The sequence below is a fragment of the Tursiops truncatus genome, chromosome 2 (genome assembly GCF_011762595.2).
Source record: "Tursiops truncatus isolate mTurTru1 chromosome 2, mTurTru1.mat.Y, whole genome shotgun sequence".
Classification (NCBI taxonomy): domain Eukaryota; kingdom Metazoa; phylum Chordata; class Mammalia; order Artiodactyla; family Delphinidae; genus Tursiops; species Tursiops truncatus.
Window position 1 is genome coordinate 36,147,106 of NC_047035.1, and position 24,727 is coordinate 36,171,832.

At 38.5% G+C, this 24,727-nt stretch overlaps 1 protein-coding gene across 9 annotated transcripts in view; it reads right to left on the reverse strand.

The window, feature by feature from the left end:
* The window catches only part of FUT8 (fucosyltransferase 8), a 318,277-nt gene that overhangs the window by 92,452 nt on the left and 201,098 nt on the right, over positions 1-24,727 (reverse strand). For all 9 annotated transcript variants that reach the window (XM_019922488.3, XM_033851048.2, XM_073800357.1 and 6 more), the window contains 2 exons: positions 14,921-15,036; positions 14,642-14,804 (listed from right to left, as the gene is read on the reverse strand). In XM_019922488.3, coding sequence (XP_019778047.1) covers positions 14,642-14,804; positions 14,921-15,036 — 279 coding nt within the window. The remainder of the gene's footprint in view (positions 1-14,641; positions 14,805-14,920; positions 15,037-24,727) is intronic.

The window sequence follows — 24,727 nt, forward strand, 5'->3', positions numbered from 1 at the left end:
TATATATATCGTTGCTCCCAAAGTCCCTCAATTTGGGATGATTCGTTGTCTATTCATGTATTCCACAGATGCAGGGTACATCAAGGTGATTGTGGAGATTTAATCCGCTGCTCCTGAGGCTGCTGGAAGAGATTTCCCTTTCTCTTTTTTGTTCGCACAGCTCCCGGGGTTCAGCTTTGGATTTGGATCCGCCTCTGCGTGTAGGTCGCCTGAGGGTGTCTTTTCTTCGCTCAGACAGGACAGGGTTAAAGGAGCCGCTGATTCGGGGGCTCTGGCTCACTCAGGCCGGAGGGAGGGAGGGGTACGGAATGCGGGCCAAGCCTGAGGCGGCAGAGGCTGGCATGACGTTGCACCAGCCTGAGGCACGCCGTGCATTTTCCCGGGGAAGTTGTCCCTGGATCACGGGACCCTGGCAGTGGCGGGCTGCACAGGCTCCCAGGAGGGGAGGTGTGGACAGTGAACTGTGCTTCCACACAGGATTCTTGGTGGTGGCAGCAGCAGCTTTAGCGTTTCATGCCCGTCTCTGGGGTCCACGCTGATAGCCGCTGCTTGCGCCTGTTTCTGGAGCTCCTTTAAGTGGCGCTCTTAATCCCCTCTCTTCACGCACCAGGAAACAAAGAGGGAAGAAAAAGTCTCTTGCCTCTTCGGCAGGTCCAGACTTTTTCCTGGACTCCCTCCTGGCTAGCCGTGGTGCACTAACCCCTTCAGGCTGTGTTCACGCTGCCTACCCCAGTCCTCTCCCTGCGATCTGATCGAAGCCTGAGCCTCAGCTCCCAGCCCCCGCCCGCCCCAGTGGGTGAGCAGACAAGCCTCTCAGGCTGGTGAGTGCCGGTCGGCACCGATCCTCTGTGCGGGAATCTCTCCGCTTTGCCCGCCGCACCCCTGTTGCTGCGCTCTCCTCCGCAGCTCGGAAGCACCCCCCCCCCCCCGCCACCTGCAGTCTCCGCCCGCGAAGGGGCTTCCTAGTGTGTGGAAACCTTTCCTCCTTCACAGCTCCCTCCCACTGGTGCAGGTCCCGTCCCTATCCTTTCGTCTCTGTTTATTCTTTTTTCTTTTGCCCTACCCAGGTACGTGGGGAATTTCTTGCCTTTTAGGAGGTCTGAGGTCTTCTGCCAGCGTTTAGTAGGTGTTCTGTAGGAGCTGTTCCACGTGTAGATGTATTTCTGATGTATTTGTGGGGAGGAAGATTATCTCCGTGTCTTACTCCTCCAGCTTGAAGCTCCTCCTCCTCCTCCCTTACCTCTTTGATCTCATCTTCTACTACTGTCCTCCTTGTTTACTCTATTTCAGCCACATAGTCTTGTTACTAACCTCTGAACATGTCAGCCATGTTCCTACTTTAGGACCTTTGCATTTGCTCCTCCTTCCCCTGGAATGCTGGTTTCCCAGATACCCATCCACATGGCTCACCCAAATGTCCTTCAAAATTTTGCTCATATGTCACCTTCCCCAAAAGGCTATCCAGACTATCTCACTTAAAAATTCAACACCCAGTCACCATCACATCCCTTGCTTTTCCTTCTCCTCTTTCCCTGCAGTATTTTTCTCCAAGCAATTATCATCTTCTAATATATATCATTTACTTCTTTATTTTATTATCTTTCTCCCCCTACTAGAATTTAAGCTCCATGGCAGCAGGGTAGTTTTCAAACTCCCCTCCTTGCTCCCAAACCAGCATTTAGAACAGTGCTGATCACATAGAAAACGTTCAGTATATATCTTTGAATAGATAACTGAATGAAAAAGTGGCAAAAATTTTCAAGAATTTTAGATGAGATAATATTGAGAAATTTTACCTTCCACAAATCCAATTTTGTACTAGAGAATTTCTGGGAATAATCCTTAACTAGTAATAACTCCAGCTTTAGCCCTTCTCTGCACTTTATATTAACTCTTCTGTTCTGGGAATGCTTATAAGTATGTGTTATTTGCTTGTGAAAATTATAAAGTTAGAAATTTATTTCTATTTATCAGAAAGTATACAGCTGTCCCTTGAACAACTCAGGGGTTAGGGGTGCTGAACCCCCTACAGAGTTGAAAATCTGCATATCACTCTTGAATCCCCAAAAACTTAACTACTAATAGCCTACTGTTGACTGGAAACCTTATCGATAACATAAACAGAATTAACACATATTTTGTATGTTATATGTACGACAATCAAAATGTTATGCACCAACAAATATCAAAGTAAGAGGTCTGGAGTACAAAAATGTGGACTCTGTTCATTGTAAGTATGCAAAATCAGAAAGATTTTGAATCAGACGAAAAAAAGCTTTGAGAGCCAGACAGATCTATCTCTCAGTTTGGGATCCAACTCTTACCAGCTTTGTGTCCTAGGAAAGTTATTTTGACATCTCTGAGACTTAGTTTCTTCACTTTAAAATAAGTATTATAAAACCTTCCACACAGTTTTTAAAAAAGGATTAGTGATAATACAAACAAAGTAGTATATGTGGTGGCTGCTTGCTACAGACTGAACATCTGTGTCTCCCCCAAACGCATCCATTGAAACTTAATGCCCGGTGTGATGGTATTCAGATGTGGGGCGTGTGGGAAGTGCTTAAGTCATGAGGGTGGAGCCTTATGAATGAGATTAGTGCTCTTGTAAAACAGACCCCACAGAGCTCTCTAGCCCCTTCTTCTGTACGAGGGCACAGTGAGAAGGCACTGTCTATGGAGCAGAAAGAGGGCACTCATCAGACACCAAATCTGCCAGCACCTTGATCTTGAACTTCTCACCTTCCAGAACTGTGAGAAGTAAATTTCTGTTGTTTACAAGCCACGCAGTCTATGATACTTTTTTGTCATAGTAGGCCAAACAGACTAAGACATTGCTATTTATGCTAGAATGCCTCAGAGAGTTGCTTCAGAACTTTTACCTTGTGTCTGAAGAGTACCTACTAATAACTCCACAACTAAGAGGAAAGATCAATTGGGTATGAGGGTGACAGTAATATGTGGGACTGACAGCCAGTCAGAAAAATGACCCAATACTCAGTGCCTTATAGCACCCTGAAGAAAGGGATTGATCAGTGAGGACTCATTTAACAGATGATGAAACCAGCCCACAACAACTGTGATTTATCTAGGAGTACATGACATAGTCTCAGTTCTCTTCTATTCCTGGTTCTTAACTAGATGATAAACCATTTAGGAGCAAAGCAATGGAAGCCCACTGGAAAAATAATTAAAGTCTTATTTACTATCATAGAGAATTATCAGAACTACATACGGTTAACAGAGAATACCTGATAATAGCCCCTTTGAGTAAAACAAAACTATTAGTAATATGCAAATAAAAATTCAAAATCATAGCCACAGTTTAGAATATTCACCCAACTAATAGTGGAATAGCTTTATACAATGCTTTGGGATAACAGGGTCATCTGTGAAGCATTTCAGGCATTTGTTCAATGTGTCAACATTATCCATGCACAGGACACTTCACAGCTTGACTATTTCCATGTTTACCCTTTTAAAATAGGACAAGAGTCTAATATGTGATGCTTTATCTGTTTTTATATTATTCCCACCTAAGATTCAAAACATTTCTTTCATGAAAAAGAGTAATTTTAGTTGGAAAAACCATATCTACAACTTACTGCCTCCTTTAAGAAACTAACTTACAGTCTTACACACTGAACAGAGGTTCAAGTTTTTTTCAGATTATGAAACTAAGGCCCCTATGGGCTATTATGTAGCCTATGGTATTATTTTATAGTTGCTGTGAGAAAAGTTACCACTCATGAAATTGTGTGAGTTGATCATGGAAACACAGGAGATGTCTTTCCTTATAATGGTGTTACAGGGCTAAGCTGAAGTTTATTTAAGTTATTTTCTCAGTTTTATAGGCCTCTTTTCCGTTACTTTCATCACACCCATTATTTTTCACATTTCATAGGTTTCATCATAACCAAACATGGTCATTTGCTTTTTCCTACCCATCAAATAGGAGTGATCACAAAACTTGTTGAAAGTCTCAACTTTAAATAGCAGTATTGTTTCTGGAGATGTAGTACAGTGGGATAAATAACCAGTCTATCAGCAAATGCCTGTTGAAGGAATAAAGGAAATTCAATATGCTCTGCATGGCGTTACATTAAATTAAAGATACACACACACACAGACAAATAGCACTACATTCCATGACAATCAGTATATAGCCCCAAGCAGGTAAAAAACTACATTAGGTGTAATTTAGAGGGGAAAATTCTTTGAAATATATAAATTGACATGGTTTATGCTTTCATGTCATAGTAATCAAGCCATCACTTTACCACTGGGAATGAAAGCTGATCTCTGTATATTTTAATAAATTAGAAAACATAAAAGTGAATGTTTTTACCAAGTTACATCACTACTAAGTCTTAGCAATCAGTTATTTATATTTATCCCAATATCTGTCAAGAAAGTGGAATAACCACTTTATAACTAGAAGACCAAAGACCAAAAATAGTACACTAAGTTTTTATGATAATGCAGTCAGAGTCACAGTATAAGTCACTCTATTCCAACAGTCAACTAAAATTAAGCTTCCTTTGTAAAACTTTTTTTCTTGGCCTCCCCAGTGGAGACCATGTAAGGAAGACAAGCCCAGGAAATGACTTTAAATTCAACCTACAGTTGACCCTTGAACAACACCGTCTGAACTGTGCGAGTCCAGTTATATGCAAATTTTTTCAATAAATATCGGAAAAATTTTTTGAGATTTGAGACAATTTAAAAAAACTCACAGATGAACTGCATAGTCTAGAAATATTGAAAAAATTAAGAAAAAGTTAGGTATATCATGAATGTATAAAATATATGTAGATACCAGTCTATCCTTACATAGGCATAAAGGCATTAAATTCTATAATTTAATATAAAATTAATAATGTGTTAGTTTTCTTACTGTTTTAAAACTTTGCTTTCAAAAAATTACATTACCATACAGTATGCCTTCCTCATAACTGGAGAAACTGCATATCAGCCGATCATCATAGGTTAAGTGTTTTTTTTAAATTTAACAATGTTTCCAATACTGTATTATGAATATGATTGTAAAACTGTATGCCATAAAAATTTTAAAACAATTCATTTATTAGTGTATAGGCTAGGCTACCATGAAGCAATCATATTGATTACACTACCTCCTTTAAAGCAATCATTGCTGTTACAGGTATAATGCATGTATTGTTATAGCTGCACATAAATGCATTTTTTTCATGTTATCTTTTCATTTTTGCTTTCTAACATTAGTAATACATATAATATCTTCAGTGTTTTGTATCATATAAGACAATATAGATGTAGGTACTGACAGACAATTCATCTTGTAAACAGAGGACATAAACTTCCAGTATCAATAAAGATAGTACAGTACTGTAAATGTATTTTCTCTTTTTTATGATTTCCTTAATAACATTTCCTTTTCCCTAGCTTATTTTAAGACTACAGTATATAATACATGTAACATACAAAATATGTGTTAATCGACCGTTTATGTTATCAGTAAGGTTTCTGGTTAACAGTAGGCTACTAGTAGTTAAGTTTTTGCGAAGACAAAAGTTATACGTGGATTTTTTTACTGTGCCGTGGATTGGTGCCCCTAACCCCCACATTTTTCAAGGGTCAGCTGTAGTTCTTTGCTAAGTCAATAATGTTTAGACATTACCATCCTGCAAAATTTGTCACCTTTTAGCCAAAGACATGAGGATAATCAAACAGAAAGTTTCAGTTCTGGCCCATTATTGGGAAACATGGTGCCTAAAAACCATTCTACAGAAATTCCGGATTTTCAGTGACTCCATTCTCAAATCAAATCTCCTAGAGGTATCCCTCAAGCTGGTAAACTGGATGTCTTGGTTTTGACTATGAAGATACCAAAAAATCTAGGACGTGGGTGGTGAATCTAAAGGCCTGAGGTATTAAAAGCCTGAGAAATACAAACCCAGGCAAAGTACCAGCAGAATAGTGCTAGTCATTTGAGGGTAGAATACACATGCCTGAAGATAAGTGATAGACTAGACCAACATCTGTGACTCTAAGAGAAAGCCAGCTATGACAGGCATCAAAACCTCTTCTTCAAAAACTGGGCTACATTTATGTTCTTTGTATTTTCTGTTAATTTTCTTATTTTTATACCTTAATATTCACAAAACTCTTTTTAAATGTTCTAGTCTGTCTCAATTATGCCAATGAAGAACCACAAGGAGAGTATTTTGCTTATATCTTATTCAAAATGTTGAAGAGGGAAATTCTCCCTGAGGGCCAGCACAGAGCAGATATAATTCAAGGAAGAAAAGTCCAAGGTGAAGGAACTGACATTTATTAAAGTAAATGTGACTAAGGGAGGCTACACCACAGAGCCTAATCCATAGGTAAATATGGATCAAGGGCAATACTTTGGTTTGCTCCTGGGGCAGAAGTAAACAGTGCAAAGGATAAAAATGTGACCAGGAGACAGACAGGCAGACAATGCTCCCACTGCCTCCCATGTTGTCTCAGCAGGAATTTTAGCATACCACCATTCTGACAGCTCACATGGGTGGAGAGCAGTCCAGGAGGGCAACAACAAATACAGCTCATACTACCACATAAGGCAATAATTATGCTATTTGGTGAGTGATGTCCACTAGGCTTATGTTTAGGTTCCAGATTTTCCTATTGAGCACTGTGACAATCTCCCCTTACCTGTGCCTTCCTTGGAGGATCTAAGAATTTTCTATTTATATCCTCTTACAGGACTTTCCTTGTGCAGGTCTGAGTAGAGTCTACCAGAACCTACAATGTGTCAGTGACTGTGGAAAGTGTTTTATATATTTTCCCACATTTAATCATCACAATGCTATAATACAGCAATTATATCTCCACGTGTAGAAGAGAAAAATAAAGCTCAGAGAAGTATTTAGCAATTAAGAGAAAGGAGTTTAGAATATAACAGCTCTGCCACTTACTTGCGTAAGCTATCTAAATTCTCTAGGTCTGAGTATAACTTTATTTATAAAATGAGGAGGCTATCAATATTACTATGTTGACAAAATAAGATAATGAATGGAGAGCCTTTATCACAGTGACTGGCATGTAGGAAATCCTTAGTAAGTAGGTTTTTGTTTTTTTTTTTTTTTTGCAGTACGCGGGCCTCTCACTGACGTGGCCTCTCCCGCTGCAGAGCACAGGCTCTGGACGCGCAGGCCCAGCGGCCATGGCTCACGGGCCCAGCCGCTCCGCAGCATGTGGGACCCTCCCGGACCGGGGCACGAACCTGCGCCCCCTGCATCGGCAGGCGGACTCCCAACCACTGCGCCACCAGGGAAGCCCAGTAAGTGTTATTTTTAATGTCAAAATAATTCTTGAGTTTGGAAACCACACCCAAGGAGATGTAAGGTGGGGGCAGGCAAAATAGAACTAGGGCCACAAGATGAGACATACTTTTCCACCTGTAGGTTCTCCTCCCAATGCAAATTTTATTTTAGGGGAGAGTGTTCCCTAACACAAGATGGAGAATCACAATCTGGCTGATAGAAACTAAGTGATAAGCAGAATAAGGACCACTTCATATGACAATGTCTCCCTTTGTCCAAGGATATTAAGAGAAATGTTCTAGTACCACTTAAAAATAAGCCTGGATTCCTTAGTAGAAAAACAATCATACAAAAACATTTTGTCCAAAGGAATTAAAACTGGAGAACGAGTACCTACATTCCAGCTTAATGTAAGAATCAATTAAATCACACATCAAAGAAATTAAGTGTGTATGTAATGAAACAAAAAACAAAGAATAATAGATTTGAAGGTTCGCAAAACTATTCAAGAGTGAAAATTTCAATTCTTGGACCTTTCAAAGACAGTTGAGTAGAGTCCACCTTATAAAGAGAGTGAAAACACAAGCTACTGGACGACAATGGTTATAACCAGCAATTCTGATCAAATAGATCCATAAGCTATTAACCTACCAATCTTGCCCTATAACCAGTCAGATATTGTACCCCTTATCTGATTTGAAGTGCTTTTGTTACATAGTCCCCTACACACAGTAGCAAAAAGCCAATCAGCTTAATTAGCCATAAGTATCATTCATCATTTTGGAAACACAGCTGATCTCAGTCTTAGCAAAGCTGCTTTACATTTTACTGATAATGAGATGATGCAAACCAGGCAGGAGTGATGAGATTGCTACTTTACTAGATTGTTTCTCAATAGTTTCAGTCAACTTAATTGAGAAATAGCTCATCAGTCCTGTGAGCCCTCCTGTCCTTTAATAATTAATATAATTTAAAATAAGAAAGAAGCAACTCCAGTAACTATTTCATAAACTGGTATTTGGCACCATAAAGATGACAAAAAGAGCCAAAGTGACAAGGATTAAGTTAAATGTATCTCTGGACAACCAAACAGCGTGGTAAGACAAACTCTTCATGACACCCTCAGAGGTTGAGGGCGAAATCTATGAGGCTGTACATCCAAGCACTGAGCCTACAACTATTACATAAATAATAAAACCATAATGACAAAAATAACCACTCTCAATTGCTGATTTTCCACTTGCTATTTCAAAGAGACAGGCCAGGGTCAATTCATGATCAATGATATCAAAAGCACCAGGTAAATGTGACTGTATTACTAAGAAGTGTGGTCACATACAATCATTAGAATGAAATCATCAACTGAAAAATCAAATAATACTAATGCTTGAGATCAATACAGCAGGTAATAATAATATGCTACTCTGTATTTATTTATGATACCATCAGCCCCTCTAAATTCTTAAAAAACCTTCTAAAAGACAAAGAATATTACTAATTAACTAGCAGTTGATCACCCAACTGTAGCAGCAGGCAGTGATCAAGCTCTACTAGATACTAGCTCTCAAGTAATAGGCTAATCAGGTCAATAGCATTTTGCTAAAAATCTCAGGTGAGCTGAATCCCATATCAAATATGATATTTGGCATCCAAGCTGCATTAGTGACAGGTATTTTAAGTAATGAACCGTGGGAGCCACATTCTAGAAAAGAAACATGGTCCCCTCACTAAAAGGAACAGCACCAAGTGGGGAGCAGAAGAAGAGTCTTTCCCCACAGTTTACAGATAGGTCCACTAATCTACAGAGAAATGTGATTTTTTCCAAGAAACCTAGACAATCTCTATCAGTGGTGAACGCATAAAGAGAACCAGGGATTCTGTAGAGCCTTAGTTCTCAAAGACCAGCAACTTCAACATCACTTACGAATGTGTTAGAAATGGAAATTCTAGGGCCTCACTCCAGAACTACTGAATCAGGAACTCTGAGGATGGGATTTAGCAATCTGTATTTTAAGAAGCTCTCCAGGTGCTCCTGATGCCTTGCTGAAGTTTGAAAAGCACTACAGTAACAACAATGACACACAAAATTTCTTAACGATTTAGGACGGAGCACTTTTGGCTTCCCTACTTTCTAATTTACCTATGTGCTGAGAAGAGACTGTTGTGAGATATGCCTCTATTTATCAGATGATAAGTACTGAATTTCAAATATCTTCAATAGTATCTATGACCACGACTTTACAAGTTAAAATGTTTGGAAACTAAATTTTTCTACTTAGTATGACAATTGAGGACATTAGCAATATTTGTGATTTACTCAACATTTAGTTTTTTATATTAGGGTTCTAGGAAACTTATTTAGAAAATAAATAAGAGTTCTGCTCCTAAAATGGACTTAGTTAAAATATACCTTCCATAATAACAGTGCAATAAACCATTCATATTGTTCACACATATAAAAAGAAATCTAATATACACTAATAAACATATATAAAAGGATTTCTGATTTATATACTTTAGGTATGGTGTATTACCTTTTGAAGAATTAAGATGAAAGATATGCAATTTTATTTATCACATTAAGCTATAAAGGTCTAAGAGGCAATAAAAGCTGAGTATGAAAGACGTGTAAAAAGTAAGGATACATTTTTTTTCCTTTTCAATATTAAACTGTAGTCCCAGTTTTGTCGGTAAAGCAAGTAGATAGATTGATTCCAAGAGCTCAGGGTCATCAAAAGAAAATAACATTCCATATTCACTTTACTCTTTCTCCTCTCCTTGCAAGGAGAGTAGCACCATGGAACAAGACATAAGATCTAAACCAGTTCTCTGAATCTAACAACCTTAATAAGTTTAGGATGAGGTGAAGTGGGTTTTTTCCCTCAATTTCAACAAATTTTTAGATGCATTTAAGAAACTACTGAGCAAACAGTCCACGAAATGTAAACAAACAATTAGATGTATTTGGTAAGCAACATTATTTTTTATCATTCACATTCAATTAAAAGAAAGTCCATACTTCATTGCTTAGAATCAGAATTACACTCCAAATCAGAAACACTATGATAGTTTTATTTTTAGTGATTCATATATAACTGAAGTCTCAAGACTACTTTTAGATACAGGAATCACTTAAATCCTCCAAAGCAAATCAAACATGAAGTCAAGGGCACTGAGTACAAAAATCCTTCTATGTCAGGTTTTCTTCCAGTCCCATCATGCTTCCTATCAGCCCATTTCCTTCCCTATATATCCTTGACTTCTAACAGATACTCTCTGTTTTGCAGAACCCACTGTTAAAATTAACTGGAGCTTCCAGTTTTATTCAGAGGTAAAGGACTTTACTCCTATAACTTGCCCTTCATACCTTTTGTGATTCTCAATTAAAGGAGAATATTTTGACCTCAATTATTTAATTTTCTTTAGTTGCATAATATTCATAAATCTTTCAATGGAACAGGATTATTTTTACAAGGAGGTACAAAGTAGAGTGTGAAATAATCAAAGAATGCACATACATGCCTCCCCAGCAAATTAAAAAGACATAACTTACTGAACACTAACTAAATAATGAGTGCTTAGTACTGCAGGGTAGAGAAGAAACTGAAGTTAGAGTTCCAGTCCTCAGGAGATTACACTTTGTCAGGGAAAAAAGCCAAGTTATTACAAAAGAAACAATGATGTCCATTTATGAAAGCTGTCCTCCCAGGAAATTACAAGTCCTCAATTACTTTTGAGTCCCCCATCTCCCTATATTAGATCAGTTACCAAGTTCTGCAGCTTCCATTTTTTATGCATTTATCCCTTTCTATTCCTACTACCAACTACCCAGGTCCAGAAGCTCATTATCACTTACTTGGACTTCTGTAAAATCTTTCTCATTTCCTGACAACAGACTTTGCTTCACACAGCTCTCAGAATGAGCTTTCTAAAATGCACCAGTTAGACTTGTATCCAGAATAAATGAAGAATGCTTATAGCTCAATAAAAAGAAAAAAAATTCCCCCAAATTAAGCATGTGATTTGGAAAAGACACTTTACCAAGGATGATATATGGATGGCAATTAAGCACATTAAAAGATGCTCAATATCATTAGTAAGGAATTGCAAATGAGAACCATTATGATATACCACTACACTCCTGTTAAAATGGTAGGAGGAAAATGTAAAAATTGACAATATCAAGTGCAACAAGGATACAGAGCAACTGGAACTCTTACACACTGTTGATGAGAATACAAAAATACTACTACCCTTTGGGAAACAGTTTGGCGATGTCTTAGGGAATTAAACATTCACTCCATACATCAGCAGTCCCCAACCTTTTTGGCACCATGGACTGGTTTCATGGAAGACAATTTGTCCACAGACAGGGTGGAGAGGAGGGGAGTTCAGGCAGTAATGCGAGCGATGGGGAGAGGCAGATGAAGCTTTGCTTGCTCGCCCGCCGCTCACCTCCTGCTGTGCGGCCCAGTTCCTAAGGAACTGCCATACATGACCCATCGAACCCACTTCTACGTATTAATCCAAAAGAAGTGAAAACATGTTTCCACAAAAAACGTGTATGTTAATGTCTATAGTAGCTTTATATATACATAATCGCCAAAAAAATGAAAACCCAAATGTGCTTCAACTGGTGAATGGATAAACTAACTGTGGTAGATCCATACGATGGAATATTACTTAGCAATAAAAAGGAATGAACTACCCATACACAAAACAACATGGGTGAATCTCAAATGCATTATACCAAGTAAAAGAAACCACACTCAAAAAACTACATAGCGTGATTGCATTTACATAAAATTCTGGAAAAGGTAAAATTATTGGGGCAGGAGACAGATCGGGTGACTGTAAGGGACAGGTGTGGGGGTGGGGTGGTGCTGACTCTAAAGAGGCAGAAGGAATTTTCCTGGGGTGGCAGCAGTGTTCTGCATCTGGATTGCAGTGGTGGTTACAAAACTATGAGCATGTGTCAAAAGTCACAGAACTACAGACTAAAATATGTACATTTTACTGTAAATAAATTATGCCACAATAAAGTTGATTTAGAAAGGAAAAAAAGGAGGATCAGTGTTTCTATCAGAACAAAGTTCTAAGATAGAAAGAAACCCCTTCTGAAGAAACAAAAGCCCATAAGTTACTTCTCTGTAACTGATGTCTTTCTAAACCAAAAAATGATGAGTGATTCAAAGGGAAATCTGAACAAGAAAACTGATAGACTCAACCTCTGATTCTTCAGAGAATACAGGCAGTCCAGAGACAACTTGTATACTGTGATTTGGGCAAGTGTAAAAAGAAAATGGGGATTTTTGTGTACTGTAAAAATCACGAGAGACAAACAAAAGTCTTTTAATTTTAATTCTTACACTTATCTTGGAAATTACCAGTAAGACGGCATATTCTACATACATACAAATCCTCTCAATTTGTACATTCGTTACTTTAAAGGTTATTTCTCTAATGTTTGGTTGTCCTTTGCTCATTATTTGTATCACTGCATTCTAATCTGGCTGCCTGGAGTTAAATTACTACCCTGCGAAGTTGTATCCCAAGTTCATCATAATTTCTGCTTAAGACAGCAAAAGAAATCGACTTGGATATTTTGGGTACCTTTCCTTTTTTGTTTTCAGTGAAATATTATTATTTAACATTTACTAAAAGGTAGTGTCAAGAAACATAATGTATTTAAACCGGAACTCACAAAAAACTTAACATTGATTTACATCAACTTTTCAGGGCCCAACATTTTCATTTGTACATGTTTTCCAATTTCTACATATAGTCACAAAATATATGCACAAAATAATTTATAAGTAATTATTTTAATTTGGAAGAGACCAAACAATGAAATCCTCAAGTAATTAAATCACTCAAACTTTACTTTTTTTTTTTTTTTTTTGTAGTGTGTGGTACGCGGGCCTCTCACCGTTGTGGCCTCTCCTGCCGCGGAGCACAGGCTCCGGACGCGCAGGCCCAGCGGCCATAGCTCACGGGCCCAGCCGCTCCGCGGCATGTGGGATCCTCCCGGACCGGGGCACGAACCCGTGTTCCCTGCATCGGCAGGCGGACTCTCAACCACTGCGCCACCAGGGAAGCCCACTCAAACTTCAAAATTAAACATTCTATCAGTAGTCAAGAGCCAAAATTATCCTTTAAATACCATACAGGCTTCCCAACTCAAATCCTCTTCAGATGTACACTTTCCTATAAAACTGCAATAAGCAAAGCACACAAGCACACTGCTCCAAATAACATAACTTTGGTGCCTAGAATCAGCTTAGGGTAGAGAAGCATTAAGGACAGAATTAGTCAGTATTCGGTCTAGTGGTCTAAGTATGGCTTGATTGCAAGCTAAGCTAAAAATTTCAAAGGGACTGCCAGATCTGTGGCCTAATAAGTCAATGCCCCTTGAAATTTATGCCATCTTATTGCTGTAGATTCACTAATGCTAAAATGATTCCAATAAACTGACAGATTTTATTTGTAATTTCACTTAAAACAGCAGAGCAATGTTTCAAAATCACTACAATAATGCTGATGATGTTAATATATATGAATCTGTTGGTGGTGGGTAATTCTTTTCCTCTTCATAGTGGTAGGTTGTGTTAATACAACAAGTTTTCTTCTATTGTTCACTAATGAGACAGTAATTGCCAACAGAATCCTACTGGGAATACAGACTTGCATAAATAATAGGCCTAAGGACAGGTTTTACATATCTATAATGATTCTCAGGTACATTTTGTTCTGCATGAACACACTAACACCGAAACGTGTCCTTTCCTATGGAGGATAAACTCCATATCTTCAGAAATGTGCAAACAAGAGGAACAAATTTAACTAGGCAGATTTCAGGTTCTTCTTTCTAGCAACTAAATGGAAGAGAAATTAACAGAATGCTCCTTTTTATCAAAAACTTATTACCCTTTCACTAGAAGCCCTAAAAAGTTGCTATTTTAAAGTTTTCAATGCTTCAGTTAGAAACATAACTGGCAGCCTCAGTATGAGTTCCAATGAATGTACTGTAATGTAAAACTGTACATGTCACTTCAAATATTGGTTGTATAATAAGGAAGTTTAAAGAAGACATTTTAATGCATTGTTGGCTGACACCACTATCTTCTGAGTTTATTTAGGGTATAAAGATTTCTAGAAATTCATTTAAAATAATATTTTCTGGTGATGAACTACATTTGGCAAGTATTGTCCACTGAGCCCTCAGGTACTCTACTGCTTCTAAACATGGTAGGTATCATTTACCATTCAGCAGGGAAATTAACAAAAGTTCCCATTTCCCATTCTTAGATTATAATCTTTACTAAACCCCAAATGAAATGTAAATGTAGTACCTTTCATGATGTCCCAAATCTGACAGAAATTCATCTGCATGTCTTTGGAGTTCATTTCCTTCTAAATTCTTTAATTTCTTCAACTCACTTTGTAGAAAAAACCAGAGCTCTTTAGCTCCATTTTCAATCCTCCTCCTTAGGACTTCATGATCCTTCCCAAGACCTGCAGTCAAAGAATAGAGAGCATCAGCATTTCCAACATTTTGATGAAAGGAAATTTTCAATTATTTGTGCTAATGTCAACATACTGAAGAGGAAAAACAATGTATCGTTACCTACCATTTCTAGTTTGCTTCTTATAATTTTCAATCTGTTCTTTGGCCTTCACAAGCTGCTCTTCTAAAGCACGAACCCTTCCTGAAGCTGGCCCCTGATCAATGGGGCCTTCTGGTATTCTGTAGTTCAAGGAAGAAAATGTAAACATTTAGCTTATAAATTATGCAACAAAATACATGTTTACTTTGCTAAAACATTATTTATTGGTAACTCTAGAAGTCACTGGACCATATCATATACTAGAAGTACCAAATGAAATTCTTCTCTCCAAAGCTATAGGGTAAGATGTAAACACTGGAATGAAACTGAACAAACACACACAAAAAAATCCGGCTCATAGATGTATGATCTTCTAGGAATTAAGGAACCTTTAGAACTGTCTCCTAAAAACTTTCATCATACAACTTAGAATAACACCATCAGTGGCAAAGCGATCAATTCTTCATTAGTGCTGAGAATAACAAAGTTGAAGGAGAGGGCGACAAAAAGGCTTAAAAGGAGTAAGAAAGCAAATAACTGAACCTGTGTCTGTGTTCAAATAGCAAATACAAATTATTTCTAAATTAACTATAATATCAGATATAAATCTGTGTTCTGATTCATGAACTCATGACCTCAGATTACTAAGCATGGGTTTTATAAAGAAGGGAAAGACAAGGATAGAAGATGAAGTACACCAGAAAAAACACCTGAAGATTAATGTTCTGTTTACGTCAGGAATGGAAAAGATCAGTCAACAAGACAAAATGTTGGAATATAGCAGAGGAACACCAGGATCCCTTGCTTATATTATCAACCTGTACAGCTTCTTTCCAAACTGTCCTTGTTTCTAACATATTTTGTTTTTATGTGACTTTTGGCAGTATTCTGTACTCCATTATGGCCATAAAAGAGATCCACATCCTAATCCTGTAACCTGTAATGCTACCTTAGGTGACAAAAGAATCCTTATATGTGTGACTAAGTTAAGGACACTGAGATAGGGAGACAGCCCTGGATTACCCAGATGGGCCATAATTGTAACCACAGTTGTTCTTATAAGAGGGGAGTAGAAGGAAATTTTATTATAAAAGAGGAGGAGGTGATGGGGTTAATTAGTTTTGAAGGTGGAGGAAGGGGTCATGACCAAAAAATGCAAGGAAGGCATCTTTAGAAGCTGGAAAAGGCAAAGAAACAGATTCTCCCCTAGAGCTTCTCTAGTGAATGTGGCCCCACTGACACCTTGGTTTTGGCCCAGTGAAACTCATTTCAGACGTCTACCCTCCCAAACTGTAAAAGAATAAATTTCCATTTATTGTTTTAAGCCACAGAGTTTATTGTATGTGTTACAGCAGCAATAGGAAACTAATACATATATTTACATACATGCATACATATACATATATACTTTCTTCTTTTTTTTTTGCGGTACGCGGGCCTCTCACTGTTGTGGCCTCTCCCGTTGTGGAGAACTAGCTCCAGATGCGCAGGCTCAGCGGCCATGGCTCACGGGCCCAGCCGCTCCATGGCATGCAGGATCTTCCCGAACCGGGGCACGAACCCATGTCCCCTGCATCGGCAGGCAGACTCTCAACCACTGCGCCACCAGGGAAGCCCTACATATATACTTTTGAAAAAATATTAAGACGATTAAATAATGGCTGATTTTTCTTCCAAAATCTATTTAAATGAGAAACTGCCACTAAAAGTACAAAGCACAGTGTCCGTCAATAAAGCTTAACAGGAATATTGTATCTGGGGTCAGTCATTCTACAGATGAGCTGTAATATCAAAATGCCTGGGATATCTATTCTTACCATCACAATCACTTTTGGGAAACAATTTCTAAATTATACTTGGCAGAACTTAAACTTAGCTATCAACCTGAGGAGAAAACTAATACAAACAGGGCAGACAGCAGAAGCAAGAAGAACTAAATCCTGCAGACTGTGGAATGAAAACCACATTCCCAGAAAGATAGACAAAATAAAAAGGCAGAGGGATATGTACCCAATGAAGGAACAAGATAAAACCCCAGAAAAACAATTAAATGAAGTGGAGATAGGCAACCTTCCAGAAAAAGAATTCAGAATAGTGATAGGGAGGATGATCCAGGACCTCGGAAAAAGAATGGAGGCAAAGATCGAGAAGATGCAAGAAATGTTTAACAAAGACCTAGAAGAATTAAAGAACAAACACCTAGAAGAATTAAATAACCAACACACAGAGATGAACAATATAATAACGGAAATGAAAAATACACTAGAGGGAACCAATAGCAGAATAAATGAAGCAGAAGAACGGATGAGTGACCTGGAAGACAGAATGGTACAATTCACTGCCATGGAACAGAATAAAGAAAAACGAATGAAAAGAAATGAAGACAGCCTAAGAGAGCTCCAGGACAACATTAAACAAACAAACATTCATATTATAGGGGTTGCAAAAGGAGAAGAGAGAGGAAAAGGACCCGAGAAAATATTTGAAGAGGGAGTGGCACAATATATTAAAAGTGATGAAAGGGAAGAACCTACAACCAAGATTAATCTACCTGGCAAGGATCTCATTCAGATTCGACGGAGAAATCAAAAGATTTATAAACAAGCAAAAGCTAAGAGAATTCAGCACCACCAAACCAGCTCAGCAGCAAATGCTAAAGGAACTTCTCTAAGTGGGAAACACAAGAGAAGAAAAGGACCTACAAAAAGAAATCCAAAACAATTAAAAAATGGTAATAGGAACATATATATCGATAATTACCTTAAATGTGAATGGAGTCAATGCTCCAACCAAAAGACACAGGTTTACTGAATGGATACAAAAACGAGACCCATATATATGCTGTCTACAAGAGATCCACTTCAGACCTAGGGACACATACAGACTGAAAGTGAGGGGATGGAAAAAGGTATTCCACACAAATGGAAATCAAAAGAAAGCTAGAGTGGCAATACTCATATCAGATAAAATAGACTTTAAAATAATGAATGTTACAAGAAACAAGGAAAGACACTACATAATGATCAAGGGATCCATCCAAGAAGAAGATATAACAATGATAAATATATATGTACCCAACATAGGAGCACCTCAATACATAAGGCAAATGCTAACAGCTATAAAAGAGAAAATAGACAGTAACACTGTAATAGTGGGGGACTTTAATGCCTCACTTACACCATTGGAAGATGAACCAGACAGAAAATTAATAAGGAAAGACAAGCTTTAAATGACACAACAGACCAAATACATTTCATTGATAGTTAAAGGACATTCTATCCGAAAAATGGACTTAATTGATATTTATAGGACATTTCATCCAAAAACAACAGATTACACTTTCTTCTCAAATGCACATGGAACATTCTTCAGGATAGATCACATCTTGGGTCACAATTCAAGCCTCAGTACAGTTAAGAAAACTGAAATCATATCAAGCATCTTTTCTGACCACAACGCTATGAGATTAGAAATCAATTACAGGGGAAAAAAACGTAAAAAACACAAACACATGGAGGCTAAAGAATACGTTACTAAATAACCAAGAGATCATGAAAGGAATCAAAGAGAAAATCAAAAATTCCTAGAGACAAATGACAACAAAAACATGACAATCCAAAACATGTGGGATGCAGCAAAAGCAGTTCTAAGAGGGAAGTTTAGAGCAATACAATCCTACCTCAAGAAACAAGAAAAATCTCTAATAAACAATCTAATCTTACACCTAAAGGAACTAGAGAAAGAAGAACAAACAAAACTGAAGTTAGCAGAAGGAAAGAAATCATAAAGATCAGAGGAGAAATAAATGAAATATAAATGAAGAAAACAATAGCAAAGATCAATAAAACTTAAAAGCTGGTTGTTTAAGAAGATGAACAAAATTGATAAACCTTTAGCCAGACTCATCAAGAAAAAGAGGGAGAGGACTGAAATCAATAAAATCAGAAATGAAAATGGAGACATTAAAACAGACACCGCAGAAAAACAAAAGATCATAAGAGACTACTACAAGCAACTCTATGCCAAAGACACCTTCAAAATGGTAGTCATGAAAATGGAAAACCTTAAGAAATGGACAAATTCTTAGAAAGGTATAACCTTCCAAAACTGAACCAGGAAGAAATAGAAAATATGAACAGACCAATCACAAGTAATGAAATTGAAACTGTGATTAAAAATCTTCCAACAAACAAAAGTCCAGGACCAGACTGCTTTACAGGTGAGTACTATCAAACATTTAGAGAACAGCTAACACCCATCCTTCTCAAACTCTTCCAAAATATTGCAGAGGAAGGAACACTCCCAAACTCATTCTATGAGGCCACCATCACCCTGATACCAAAACCAGACAGGGATACTATAAAAAAGAAAATTACAGAACAATATCACTGATGAATATAGATGCAAAAATCCTCAACAAAATACTAGCAAACAGAATCCAACAACACATTAAAAGGGTCATAAACCATGATCATGTGAGATTTATCCTAGGGATGCAAGGATTCCTAAATATATGCAAATCAATCAATGTGATACACCACGTTAACAAATTGAAGAATGAAAACAATATGTTCATCTCAATAGATGCAGAAAAAGCTTTTGATAAAATTCCACACACATTTATGATAAAAACCCTCCAGAAAGTGGGCACAGAGGGAACCTACCTCAACATCATAAAGGCCATATACGACAAACCCACAGCAAACACCATTCTCAATGGTGAAAAACTGAAAGCATTTCCTCTAAGATCAAGAACAAGACAAGGATGTCCACTCTCGCCACTATTATCCAACATAGTTTTGGAAGTCTTAACCACAGCAGTCAGAGAAGAAAAAGAAATAAATGGAATACAAATTGGAAAAGAAGTAAAACTGTCACTGTTTGCAGATGACATGATACTTATACATAGATAATCCTAAAGATGCCATGAGAAAATGACTAGAGCTCACCAATGAACTGGTAAAGTTAAGGATACAAAATTAATGCATAGAAATCTCTTGCATTCCTATATACTAAGAACAAAAGATCAGAAAGAGAAATTAAGGAAACAATCCCATTCACCACTGCAACAAAAAGAATAAAATAACTAGGAGTAAACCTACCTAAGGAGGTAAAAGACCTGTACTCAGAAAACTATAAGACACTGATGAAAGAAATCAAAGATGACACAAACAGATGGAGAGATATACCATATTCTTGGATTGGAAGAATCAATATTGTGAAAATGACTATACTACGCAAAGCAATCTACAGATTCAATGCCATCCGTATCAAATCACCAATGGCATTTTTTACAGAACTAGACACAAAAAAATCTTAATATTTGTATGGAGACACAAAAGACCCCAAATACCCAAAGCAATCTTGAGGGAAACACACGGAGCTGGAGGAATCAGACTCCCTGACTTCAGACTATACTACAAAGCTACAGTAATCAAGACAGTATGGTACTGGCACAAAAACAGAAACATAGATCAATGGAACAGGATAGGAAGCCCAGAGATAAACCCACGCACCTATGGTCAACTAATCTATGACAAAGGAGGCAAGGATATACAATGGAGAAAAGACAGTTTCTTCAATAAGTGATGCTGGGGAAACTGGACAGCTACCTGTAAAAGAATCAAATTAGAACACTCCCTAACACCATACACAAAAATAAACTCAAAATGGATTAAAGACCTAAATATTAAGACCAGACACTATAAAAGTCTTAGAGCAAAACATAGGAAGAACACTCTTTGACATACATCACAGCAAGATCTTTTTTGACCCACCTCCTAGAGTAATGGAAATAAAAACAAAAATAAACAAATGGGACCTAATGAAACTTAAAAGCTTTTGTACAGCAAAGGAAATTATAAACAAGACAAAAAGACAACCCTCAGAATGGGAGATAATATATGCAAATGAATCAATGGACAAAGGATTAATCTCCAAAATATACAAGCAGCTCATACAGCTCAATATCAAAAAAAGAAACAACCCAATCAAAATATGGGCAGGAGACCTAAACAGACATTTCTCCAAAGAAGACACACAGATGGCCAAGAGGCACATGAGAAGCTGCTCAACATCACCAATTATTAGAGAAATGCAAATCAAAACTACAGTGAGGTATCACCTCACACTGGTTAAAATGAGCATCATCAGAAAATCTACAAACAACAAATACTGGAGCGGGTTGGAGAAGAGGGAAACTTCTCACACTGTTCGTTGGCATGTAAGTTGACACAGCTACTACGGAGAACAGTATGGACTTTCCATAAAAAATTAAAAATAGAATTACCATATGACCCAGCAGTCCCACTACTGGGCATATACCCAGAGTAAACCATAAATTCAAAAAGACACATGCACCCCAATGTTCAATGCAGCACTACTTACAATAGCCAGGTCACGGAAGCAACCTAAATGCCCATCGACAGATGAATGGATAAAGATGTGGTACATATATACTATGGAATATTACTCAGCTATAAAAAGGAATGAAATTCGGCCATTTGTAGAGACATGGATGGACCTAGAGACTGTCATACAGAGTAAGTCAGAAAGAGAAAAACAAATATCATATATTAGCGCATATATGTGGAATCTAGAGAAATGGTACAGGTGAACCAGTTTGCAAGGCAGAAATAGAGACACAGATGTAGAGAACAAACATATGGACCCCAAGGGGGGAAAGTGGGGGTGGGGGTGGGGGGATGAACTGGGAGATTGGGATTGACAAATATACACTAATATGTATAAAATAGACAACTAATAAGAACCTGCTGTATAAAAAAATAAAATTAAAAAAAAGACATGAAATTTTTAATACCTTTTCTAGCATTTTTATATAACAGATGAAGACAAATTAACTGTTAATTACTTGACCACTTCAGAATGCATGTTTAGTAAAGAAGCTCCTGTTACAGTTATATCAGAGTAAATAAGGTATTCTATAATTTCACATGAACTTGTATGCACTAACACTGAACGTTAGCAGGAAAGATAGCCATCCTCTAAGCATGAGTTTTCTAGGCTACAGAATTTGAATTTAAAAAGCCTTCATTTGTATACAAACAACAGAATAATGATAAAATGAAGAGAGTTGGTAGGTGCACAATTACCCAGTTTATGAGCACAAATATGTATACATTCATAAATGAGGCATTTCCTGGTATACAGTTTTTAGAACTTGGCTTTTACTTTCTGAATTAGATGGCTGGGTTTTAGGAAATAATTTCAAACAAAATAAAAGTACCACCCCTTGTAATTTAATCAATATTTTAGCAGGAATATACCATAGGATAAGCATTTCCTTTTCAAAATATACTTTAGTGATACAAAATTTCACAACAGAAAGATATGTCTAGGTCCTCCTTTTTATCTCATTTCTTCATACGTTGATGGAATAACGTTAGGGGAAAATAGGCATGAAGAAATAGCATAAGGTCTTTTCAGCAGAGTTCCATTAAGTACTAATGCCAATCTAATTCTAATAAAATAGAAATGAATTAGTGATTTCTAATAATTCATTAGATTATTAGTGATGCAATAATCTAATCCAACTGTGGATAAACTATAGGTAAAGGAAAGTAATAGAGAAGTCAATGTAAAAAATGTACAGAATAAGCACTATTGGAAAGGCCTATTCTTTCCAAACCCCATAAAGAAAAAAGTCAATCTGCAAGAACAGTCTCTTTATCTGAATATTTAGGTAATTGAATGTTTTATTATATTCATTGTGCAAAAAGATATATAGAATGTCTTCTGGCCAAGACGAAATAACAGAGATCAGATTTACCATTAAGCCTGAAACAACTGAAAACCCAGATAAATTGTATGAAACAATGGTTTAATAAAACTGGAACCAGGAGAAAGATGGATGGCAAAATATGTGGTTCCTGAGTTCAGTCCCTCTCAGGGAAAGGGAAACTAGCAACTATCCATAGACAAGATTCCTTTCTGAAGATCCCAGAACAAAGAGGTGAGTCTGAAGCATCCCTTTCGACCACAAAATCTGAGGAAAACAGCATGAGAAGGGTAAGAGGAGTGTTTTCACTTTGACCACAGCCCCCCCACCAAGGTCAGTTCAGTGCTGCATTGAGGGGATCCCCTGGGCCTAAAGTTTCTCCTGTGGGAAAAGGGGAGTGCAAGAGGACATGAAGCTTCCCCAGCATTCCAGATACTTCCTGGGAGTGATACCGAGCAGGGTCCTGTGGAGCTCCTGGACACAAAGCTTTTCTGTGCCCCCCATTTCTTTGATGACAATCAATAGCCTTCATCAGCCTCCATGACATTCCTTGAGTTCCAACAGGCAGATTCAGGCAGTTGTTAACTAGGGATGGGAGGGGATGCAAGACCAGGGAGAAACAAACAGTCAAGAGAAACAACAGTGCAACCTTGGGGGCAAGGTCCTGGTTCCCTATCAAGGGATACACAAAACAATGTCTTTGAGTTGTTTTGCAGATACTGAAACCCCCTCCAGGTGGGAGAAGTTAAGATTAACTATGGTATGTTGTCCACAAGCATGCAGACCCTAGACCAGCTGGAACCTGAAGGTTGATGATGCTGACTCCTACTCACCCCACCACCAACCCACCAGAAGAATGTCCACGTGCTGATCATGCCCTCTTTAAACCATTACTATATAACTTCTCAGTATCCTCTTCAAGTTGGGCCACATAGTTTTTCAAAGCAGTCACCTGCTGTGTCCCCCTGTGCCTGGCAAAGTAATAAAGCTATCCTTTTCTACTTCACCCAAAACTCTGTCTACGAGATTCAATTCGGCACCGGTGTACAGAGAAGCTGACCTTTCGGCAACAGGAGGCCCACTTAAGCACTCACAGGGATTATCACGGCAATCAGTTAGAGAAGGGGAAAGGGGCTCACAGCAATGACTGTGCAAATCCTGGCAGACTGCATTCCTGCTAATGGTTGGGCCTGAGCGGAGATCCCATCCAGCGACTCTGACCATTTGCAGAGCTGAGCCTGTGACCCCAGCTGGTCAGGGAATCTGGCTGGCATTTCTGCCTTATTGGGTCCCCAACCAGAGTGCTATCTCGGTGGAGGACCAAATTCTAGTACCCTCCCTATACAGGGAAGCAAGTCAGCAGCCCCACCCAACTGCTAGGCATAGCCTCCAACCCCACTTAAGCAGGAAGCCTGTCCTGAGATGCTAGGCAGTCACCCAGCACATCCTACGGCCCACCCAAGCAAGGAAGCAAGTCACTGGCCACACCCAACTGCTGAGCATAGCCTCCAACCTCACCCAACAGTGAAGACTGGCCAAAGATGCCAGGCAGTTGCGGGCTGCCATGCAGTACATCCTACGGCCTTCTTAGGAGGAAAGCAAGTCGGTAGCCACACCCAACTGCCAAGACTAGCCTACAGCCAACCTGACCAGGAAGTCTGGCCAGGGATTTAAGGCAGACACAGAGCCCATTCTACAGGCCTGCTCAAACAAGGAGCCGAGCCAGAAGCATACTGTTGAACATAGTCTCCAGCCTCACCAGGTTGCTCAGCCAGAGACCCTGGTCAGCTCTAGAGTCCATTCTACAAGCCCGTTCAGGCAGAGAGCCAAGCCAGCAGCCTTGCCCAACTGCAGAACATGACCACTGGTTCTGTCTGACTGAGGAAGCCCAAAGAGTGACCCTCAGCAGCTTTGAAGCCTGGCCTGACTGTGTGGAGCCCAGCCTACAGTGCTGTACAGCAGCACATCATAGCCTACAGCCCACCCAGTTGCTAAGCATAGCCTGCAGACTCACCCAATTTTGGGGCAGAGCCTGTGGTCCCAATCTGATCAAGGAGTACGGCCTGAGTTCCCATCTGATCACAAAGTCCTGT